Genomic DNA, 9702 nt, shown 5'->3' with positions numbered 1-9702 from the left:
GTTTGCAAGGAGCTCCCGAGAGAATGCCGGGTCAAGCCCGAAAGGTGTACATAACACTACAAGATTAAACCTTTTGTCGAAAATTAACGGGCGTTACAACACATTTAATTAAATAGATTGGATTGTGTGATTGAGATTAAATATGATTAAAATATTAAATAGAAGAGAGAATAAAAATGCATAGTGATTACACTAATTTAAACGTTCGGTACACCTATGTAAAAAGTCGACTCGGTGCGTAAAATATTATGTAATATTTCTACGTACATGTAACCTATATATGTAAAAAAATTCAAAAAAAATTGTTACCTTGAGTTTTTTCGAGTTTATTAAAACTCAAAGTGGTTCTAAAAAAAATCAATCATATATATATATAAGAAGAATAATTTGAGAACTTTGTTTGAGTTTTAAAAACTTAATAACTTCATTCTTGCCCACACATTTAATTAAATAGATTAAGATTATGTGGTTGAGATTAAATTTGATTAAAAAATTAAACATGAGAGAGAATAAAAATGTACATTGACTACACAAATTTAAACGTCCATTACACCTATGTAATAAGTCGACTCGGTGTGTAAACACTTATTTAATTTTTTTACATACATGTAACCTACATATGTTACGTGCATGTAAAAAAAATTCAAAAAAAAATTATTACATTGAGTTTTTTCGAATTCTTAAAACTCAAAGTAGTTTTCAAAAAAAATCTCCCACACACACACACACATATCTATACTATATATAATATATAAGAGGAGGGCAAATTAAGACGGTCCATATTAAGGGATTTAAAAGCAATATTGCATATGGTGCAAACTTGAATGAGGGTAAAGAGTAATTCCCATATTAAAAGTCATGTTCTATTCAATTCTATTTAATATACTTACAATATTGGCCCCTCAACTATAATTAACATTTGTAAATTTAAATAATATTTATAACAATGGCTTTTAATCTTTTACCTATATCTTATTTTAATTTTCACTTTTAACCCAATTACCCCATAATTTTTAAACGCTAATAACTTTTTCATACTTTAATATTTTTTTAAAAATAATTACACCATAAAAACGAGCATATTTTTATCTTTAATTTGAGTATGATATTATTATAGTTTTTATTTCAGTTAAAAAAATATCATTTTACGTACATTGGGTGTTTGCGGTCTGATTTAAATGGTTATAATTAAACAGTGGGCCAAATCGGTAGTAGCGATTTTTTGTCGTCGAAAACCAAAGCATAGCCTTTAAAAATAGAAAATAATCGGCTGAAAGTTAAAGAAAAAAAATTAACTGTGAAATCAAACCAAAGACTGGTTTGAACGATTTTACGGTTTCAAACCGAGCAATGAACACCCATAAACTTATTACGTAATTACCGACGTCTACGTTTCCCGCTGCATGACGTGGGCACTCGACTAGTGTATATATATATATATATATAGGGGTGGGATCTAAAGAGAACTCCTTTTAAAGATAGAACTAGAGAACTAATACAAATTATTTTTAACTTTTTTTAAAAAAATATTTTGCGATTTTTTTTTCTTTCCTCCTAATAAGATGATATTGTTCCTTAAAAAAACCGTCCATGTAATGCATATGTGCACAAATGTGTATTACATATATACAATAGTGTTTTATTACATATAATACAACACAATGGCATTATATAATACACGCTATTGAATATATGCAAATACAACACTAATAATTGTACTCGAAACGCACTATCGCATATACGTAATACAACACTAATGCACAAATGCACTACATAGATTTTTTTGTATTTTTGGATATAATATAACACTATTGCACTAATACAATATAAAAAATTACATATATGCTATTCAACACTATTGCACATATCAAAATATATTAGTGCACATATGCAATAAAAAAAGTCGATGTATTGCATATGTGCACTACAACGAGTTTTTTTTATTATTAACTTTTTAATTTTTTTATTTTTTTTGAGTGAATGGTAACAAAATATAAGAATAATGACAAAAACAAAATTTTAAAAATATATTTTTTAATTAAATTAAAAATAATTCTTTATTAGTTCTCTAGTTCTCTTTTTAAGAAGAAGTTCTCTCTTGATCCTTTATATATATAGGGTTAGGTTATAATAGGAAGTATACTTTTTGTAGAAAGGATAAAAAGTAAGCTTGTCCATTAATTTTGAACATAGAGGGTTGAGATTAGTTTAGGTGGAAATCATGTGTAAAAATAAGGGGAAAGGCATAAAGAGAATAACACATTTGTTGATTTTCTCTCTTCACATACAAGGCACATATGCTAAATTCCCCCATCATTTTAAAACGTCCATAACTTTTTTTTACTACGTTTTTATTGAAAAACAAATTCACCATAATAACAAGTGTCTTTTTATCTTTTATATGAGTACCATATTGTAATATAAAAATTGAAAAAAAAATTAGTGGGTTTTTTACAAATTGTGTTTTACCAAATTGTGTTATACAATAGTATTTTTCATTGTGTTTTTTTCATTGTGCTTTTTACATTGTGCCATACATTTGTGTTTTTTATTGTGTTTTTATCATTGTGTTTTTTTTTCATAATGTATTTTTCCATTGTGTTTTTCATAGTGTTTTCCATTGTGTTTTTTCGGACTTTTCCGGCGAGGTGGTGGCGGTGGGTGACGGTTGTGATGGCGGTGGGCGGTGGAGTGGTGGTGGTTGTAGGAGATGAGTGAAGATGTAATTGGGTTTTATTTAAGTGGGTTTTTAATTAATTTAAGTAGGTTTTGAGATTCAAGTAGGTGGGTTTTGATATTAAAGTGTTAGACTAAAATACCCTCCTTCCTAGCCTTCTTAGAAAAATCAAACTTCTTATTTGAACCTAACCCTATGTATATATAGTAAGGTTAAAATGAAAACCCATTTGAGTTGTGAAAACCCGCAAAAACCCTATGTAATATCGTTTTTTTTTGTTACACGTAATATATGTTGTAACATTTAATATAAAACATCGAAACATAAAAAAAATGTTTTGCTATTTTTTAGCATTTTTTACTAATTTTTATATATGATTTCAGGAAAGAGAAAAAATTATATTTATATTTACATTTTTTATTCACTTTAATTGTGGACCACAAGATTTAAACATTAATTAAAAACATGTGGTTAAGAATGGGATTCTAGAGTTTTCACAACTCAAGTGAGTTTATATATATATATATATATATATATATATATATAGGCAAAGTATAGAATGAAAACATATTTAAGTTGTGAAAACCCTATATAACATCGTTTGTTTTTTTTTGGTTACATGTAATATACGTTGTTACATTTAATACAAAACATCGAAGACATAAAAAAATGTTTTGCTATTTTTTTTTACATTTTTTTAGTAATTTTTATATATGTTTTCAAGAGAGAGAAAATGTAAGTAAACTTTTATATTTTTTATTAACTTTAATTGTGGAGCACAAGATTTAATCTTTAATTAAAAGCATGTGGTTAAGAATAGGCTTCTAGAATTTTCACAACTCAAATAGGTTTTTATTCTAATCTAACCCTATATATATATATATATATATATATATATATATATATATCATGCACATATATTATAAACAAAGGATCAGGATCATGTGAGAACTTTTTAAAAATTGAGAACTATGAGAACCATTTTGGACCACAAAAAAACCTAAAAATAAAAAAAAATCATAAAACAAAAAAAAATACAAATAAAAAAAAGTAAAAAAACCAAAGTTCTTATTTATCATCCTGGTTTCTAAAAAAAATCGTAAAAAAAAAATTCTCGGTTTAGCTAAATTATACATATACATATATGTATAATATGTACATATCTGTACACACATGTTTTTTTTCTATACACATGTATAATTTAAGGTAAATGATAATGTACATATGTGTACATTACATAACTAGAGATTAAATAAAAGTATACATATGTGTATAGGTATAATATGAAATAAAAAGAAAAAAAAATCGGTTTTTTTATTATACACATGTTTTTTCCTATCCACATATGTATAATTTAAGGTAAATGATAATGTACATATGTGTATATTACGTAACTAGAGATTAAATGAAAATATACATGTGTATAGGTATAATACGAATTAAAAAAAATCGGTTTTTTTTAATGAAACCGGAATGAAATATAAAAATTTTGGTATTTTTACTTTTTTAAAATTTTCGGTTTTGTTTGTTTTATAATTTTTTTAATATTTTTTTAGGACTTTTTAGTGGTTCAAAATGGTTCTCAAAGTTCTCAATTTGCCAATGGTTCTCTTAGAATCCTTACCCTATAAACAAATAGGGCATTTGTGAATCTATTGACGCATACTCACACAACCATATGAAGTCATTTTCTAAACTATATAATCAGTTCAACAACTATGAAAGTAAGAATGAAAATGACACTTAAATACCTCTAAAGCACAATCCATTAAAAGGTTGAATCATCCTATCTATAAAATCCACCAAAATGGTTTAAATTACAATAAAATATGAGAATACATAGTCCAGGAATCGAGAGCACGCTAAGTAGATGCTCGAGTTTAGAACAAGACCTGCTGATGTGGCCAGCGCCGTTTCACTTTAGATCATATCAGGTCTCAAACCCGCTAATATTAATCTCTGCCTTCCATTTGAACCATGCGTTGGCCCTGCAAATGTCAAGGTTTTAACTCCCGAAATCAGAATCTAATTATGCAAAACACACACATATATATAGATATACAAACACACACAAACAAGGATTACCTGTGAGTTCCCGTAATCCAGTCCCTGCAAATACGAGCCTTGATGAGCTAGCTGCAAAAACATCACATACGCAAAATTTATAAAACATTCTAGTGATTGTAGAGGTGGCAAATTTCAACACATTTATGTGAAAGTGGGTCAGTTTTAGGGGTGCAAACGAGCCAAGCCGAGCCCGGCCAAACTCGAGCTCAGCTCATTCGAGCTTTTTCTAAAGCTTGTGCTCAGCTCATGAGTTAATTTTTCAAGCTCAGACTTGGCTCGCTTATTATTTATTACTCATATTATATGCATTTTTAATTATTCTTAATATTTTGAGAAAGCACTTAAAACTAGCCTAAGCTCGGCTCAAGCTCGTATAGTATCTTAAACAAGACAAAAGATCTGCTCGAGCTTGAGTGTGCAGTGTGAAATTAATACAATAAGTCCAGAAAAAGTAAAACTCAAAAATACACAGAGCTTGCCGAGGCTCGACGAGCCTTAATGAGCTTCGCATCCAACGCTTGGGCTCGATAACTAAACGAGCTTTATTTAAGGCTCGGGCTTGGCTAAAGCTCGAAAAACCTTAACTCCTTTCAAGATTTTTATAGATCTGAGATCAAGTAGCTCGCAAGCGGTTCGACTCGTTTGCACCCCTAGGCTCAGTTTACATTATATTTCATTAATAATGGCCTAACGAGCCAGGTAAATAATGAAAAGCGCAGCTAAAAATTAACCACAAGACAGTTTAAAAGTTGATCATAGTATAATCTTAAACTTCCTAAATTGTTTTACTAAACAAGTTTGGAGCATTATTATTTATAATATATTTGTTTTATTAACTTTTTATATAGATATTATTTATAAGATCTAAAAACGAGCAAGGTGTGATAGTGACCTGCGCGCTATGATCAGGTTGCATCCCATCTTTCCTAGCAAATCCTTCCTGTCCTTTTGCGGATCCCTTAGTGTCACCCTTCAGAAAAATATTATTCAGCAGTTATGCATAAACAAAAATAATATAACTTAAATAACAATACCGAGAGAAACAAACAAATTTCACTAACCTCCATCTGCAAAGAAGCCAATCCAATTTGGGGACATAAAGAAACACAAGCATCAACATATTAGTAAATACATATAAAAATCTATTAACTAATGTAATAATATTTTATTATTTTAAAGAAGCTACCTCTTTGTATCTGCTCAAGTATAACTTGAGTGGTTCGATGTAATCTTCAAAGCCTAGGGTAGCCATTGCCCATAGAAGATCGTCACCGTTGATAGTTTTCCTCTTTTCCCTTTGGCACTTATCACTCGCCCTGCACCAAGACACATAATATAATTAAAACTATTATATCCCTGAAAAATCACATAACATACAACATATCCACTTCAAAAGCATAGAAATATTCCTATCAAAAAACCAATCACTAATATAAATAAGAAAAAAAGTACCAGTTTTCACATAAAGTTTGATGCTTTTATATTCAAATAGTATTTGGACGTGTGTTTTTTGAATCATGAAAAACTTTATTAAAACAAGATGTCTCAACAATCTGACTTCTTACATTTTATAATCCAAAATAATTAATTGCTGGTAGCATGAGATAAAAGGCACAAACTTTCAAACAAAATTTGATGATTTTACACTCAAAAAAAGTTGTTAGAATGTGCATTTTCGAAACCATATGTTGGTTCGTTAAAACAAAGTGCTCAATAATCAATTTTTTTACAAATTTATACCCAAACGTTTAATATCAATAAAATCAAAATCAATTGCTTGTACCCAGATATATGAAGCTAGACACGCAACAACCTGTCAACTAATCAAAAACACTCAAAATAAACAATTAACCTAAGAAATTGTGTTCAGAACTATATATTAACACAAACCATCACAATAATCAGCTTTACAAATCATTTCTAACCAAATCAGTTTATTATCAAATAATCATAAAATCAGAAACAATTGCTGGTACCAAAAGAATAACAGTTTAAACACGCATCTAGAGGCGCAAATGAGCTGAACCACTCACAGGCTACTCAAGATCCAACCCATAAAAAGCTCGAAACCAAGCCCTATTGAACCCAAGCCACAAAAGAAAGCTCGTTTGCTCATCAAGTCCGAGCCTTGTATGGGAGAATCGGTTAGGCTCGTCGAGCCTTGTGTATTTTGTTTTTTTAACTCTTTTAGACTTCTATGTATTAATATTTCACTGTACAACTAAGCACAAGCCGAGTTTAGGCTTGTTTAAAATTTTTCTCAAGTTATATAATTAATTGAAAATGTATATTAATTAAAAAGAGACGAGCTTGAAAAAAACTCACAAGCTGAGAGCTCGAAATGAGCTCGAGTGTTGTATGGAAAGATCGTTTTGACTCATTGGGCTTTAACAAGCCTTGTGTATTTTTTTAACTCTTCTAGACTTCTATGTATTAATTTTACATTGCACAGCCGAGCTCGAGCCAAGTTTGGCATGTTTTAAGGTTTTTCCCAAACTATATGAAATGGATATAAACTAGTTAAAAAATAATACACAATCTGAGCCAAGCTTGAAAAAACGGTTCACGAGTTGTGAGCCCGAGAGCTTGAAATGAGCCAAGGTCAGCTCAATCTCTCGTAAGTCAAAACGAGACAAGCTCGAACCTCATCAAGCGCGGGCTTGGCTCGTTTACACCCTACACACATCTAGACTAGGGGTGTAAACGAGCGGAGCTGAGCTCGAGCTCATCTAGACTTGAGCTCAGCTTGTGAGTAGTGTTTCAAGTTCAAGCCAAGCTTGGTTCGTTTCAAGCTCTATTCTTCGAGATCAAGCTCGAACTTAGCTCGGGTGTAGTTTTTTAAGCTCAAGCATAACTCATTTATAATTTATTGATTATTTTACTTATATTTATACTTACTTTTTGTGTAAGTTTTATATATAACATAATATCTAATTTTTCATAGTTCCATGTATAATTATAATTATCATAAAATTATATATTTAATATGTTAAATAAAACATGTATAAATAACGGGTTCGTTTACGCTCATGAGCCGGCTCGAGCTCAACAAGTGAAGCTCATGCTCATTTATCAATCAGGTTCATTTTTAGGCTCGAGCTTGTTTAAGCCCGGCTTGATGCTTGCTTTTAAAGAGCCGATCTCGAGTAGCTGACAATTTGGTTGGCACTTTTACACCCCTAATCCAAACACCTCAAGATAAACACACACAAAAAAAAACAATTTAAGCAAATTAAAGTATAACCATACTCGCTAGTGACAAAGCTGATAAACTCAGAAACGCACTCCTGAACAGTCTCCTTAGCATCTTTCGACATTTTCCCATTAGCTGGTAACCCTTTCTTCATAATCCGACTAATATTCGCAATCGGCAAAAACCGATCCTGTTCTCGAACATTCGACGACCTAGGGCTCAAATCCCCACCACTCTCGTGACTCCCACCGCCTCCTGGACTCGCTGGACTCTCCGCCATTGAGCACCAAAACCCTATTTTTCAAAAATCACAAAATTAAAGCCAAGTATGAATCAAAATAAAAACTTTTTAACAAATATAACACCGATACACCGTTTAAAACCCCTACATGACATCAACTAGGATACAAAGTGAATTATTAAACCCAAAACCCCAAATTTCAAAAACCACAAAATTAATAACGAAACGAAATCAAAATCAAAACTTTTTAACAAATACAGCAACATTACACTGTTTAGACTTACATGATGTCAATCCGGATACAAATTGAATTACAAAAAATCAAAACTCTATATTTCAAACCTTTTTAAACACTAACTTTCAACATTAACACCAAATCGGAATCAAGATCAAAACTTTTTAACAGATACAACAACTATACACTGTCTAACCCCTACATCATATCAATTCGAATACAAATTACAAATCACCCTCCACTAACAAAAGCCTAAACCCTAAATTTCAAAATTAACAAAATCAACACCAAATCGGAATCAAAATCAAAACTTTTGAACAAATACAACTATACACTGTTTAAAACCCCTACATAACATCAATTCAGATACAAACTGAATAATTAAACCAAAACCCTAAATTTCGAATACAAATTACACTCCGTCATCGAAAACCAAAACCCTAAGATTCAAAATTAACAGCGAATCGGAATCAAAATCGAAGCTTTTTAGCAATTACAAGAACTATACTGTCTAAAACCCCTACATGATATCAAAATTGAATAATTAAACCAAAACCCTAAACTTGGAATACAAATTACACTCCGCCATCGAAAACCAAAGCCCTAAATTTCAAAATTAAGAGCGAATCGGAATCAAAATCAAAACTTTTTAACATATACAAGAACTATAGACTGATTAAAACCCTTACATGATATCAATTAGGATACAGATTGAACAATTGAAATGTTAAAAATAAAGGGTGTAATTTGAGGGCTTGCCTCTGGGTTAAATAAGTGAAATTTAGGCGCGAAGATGGAGATGAACGATCGGACGCTGGAGAACGAAGGAGACGATTTAGATGCAAAGAAAGGTATGATGTATGTATCGACACCGTTGGTTTGGTTGTTTATTTGGGGGCTTTGGATTTCTTTCTTATTATTATTCATATTATCTTTTTTTTTATTTTACTTATTATGTAACTTTTCCAAAACGACGAATTATTTGTGTTTAAGTTATTGGCTTTGTTTAAATTTGGAGAGTCTCGATATCTCATTCTGTTCGGATTATATTGTTTTAACCTGGCCCGTGCTGGTTTCAGAGTTTGGCTTGGGTAAATCATGTCGTCAGCTGCTATTTGAGAGTCGTTGTGCCGATATTCTTGTGAGAAAGAAATTATTATAATACAATATTATTATGAATTATTCTTTGTTAGAATGACTCTCCACGTATGTTTAGCATTATGTGATGATTCTTCATGTACTTAGTTTATTTTTAAAATTAATTATTATTGTGTGTTAATGTATTGAAT

At 30.6% G+C, this 9702-nt stretch overlaps 1 protein-coding gene across 1 annotated transcript; it reads right to left on the bottom strand.

The window, feature by feature from the left end:
• Positions 1 to 4529: 4529 nt before the first annotated feature.
• Positions 4530 to 8455, bottom strand: LOC143576426 (nuclear transcription factor Y subunit B-10-like). Its single transcript, XM_077060516.1, has 7 exons — positions 8370 to 8455; positions 7994 to 8231; positions 5931 to 6060; positions 5806 to 5811; positions 5637 to 5714; positions 4763 to 4813; positions 4530 to 4665 (listed from the first exon to the last, which is right to left on the bottom strand). Exons 2-7 carry the CDS (start codon positions 8215 to 8217, stop codon positions 4630 to 4632), a joined length of 525 nt encoding a protein of 174 aa, XP_076916631.1. The 5' UTR covers positions 8218 to 8231; positions 8370 to 8455; the 3' UTR covers positions 4530 to 4629.
• Positions 8456 to 9702: the final 1247 nt, after the last annotated feature.

The sequence above is a fragment of the Bidens hawaiensis genome, unplaced genomic scaffold (genome assembly GCF_021521415.1).
Source record: "Bidens hawaiensis isolate Kalapana, Puna unplaced genomic scaffold, B.hawaiensis_p1.1 tig00028119_1, whole genome shotgun sequence".
Lineage (NCBI taxonomy): Eukaryota > Viridiplantae > Streptophyta > Magnoliopsida > Asterales > Asteraceae > Bidens > Bidens hawaiensis.
Note: the sequence above shows the minus strand (reverse complement) of the source record. Positions and strands in the feature narration are given on the sequence as shown.

What these genes read in the sequence shown, in the direction of transcription:
- LOC143576426 (XM_077060516.1), bottom strand. Translation starts at nt 8,217, where the DNA reads ATGGCGGAGAGTCCAGCGAGTCCAGGAGGCGGTGGGAGTCACGAGAGT. An exon ending in ATCAGCTTTGTCACTAGCGA is followed by an intron (nt 6,061 to 7,993) that starts GTATGGTTATAC and finishes GTCTTGGTGCAG; the next exon opens with GGCGAGTGATAAGTGCCAAA. An exon ending in AACCTGATCATAGCGCGCAG is followed by an intron (nt 4,814 to 5,636) that starts GTCACTATCACA and finishes ATGTTTTTGCAG; the next exon opens with CTAGCTCATCAAGGCTCGTA.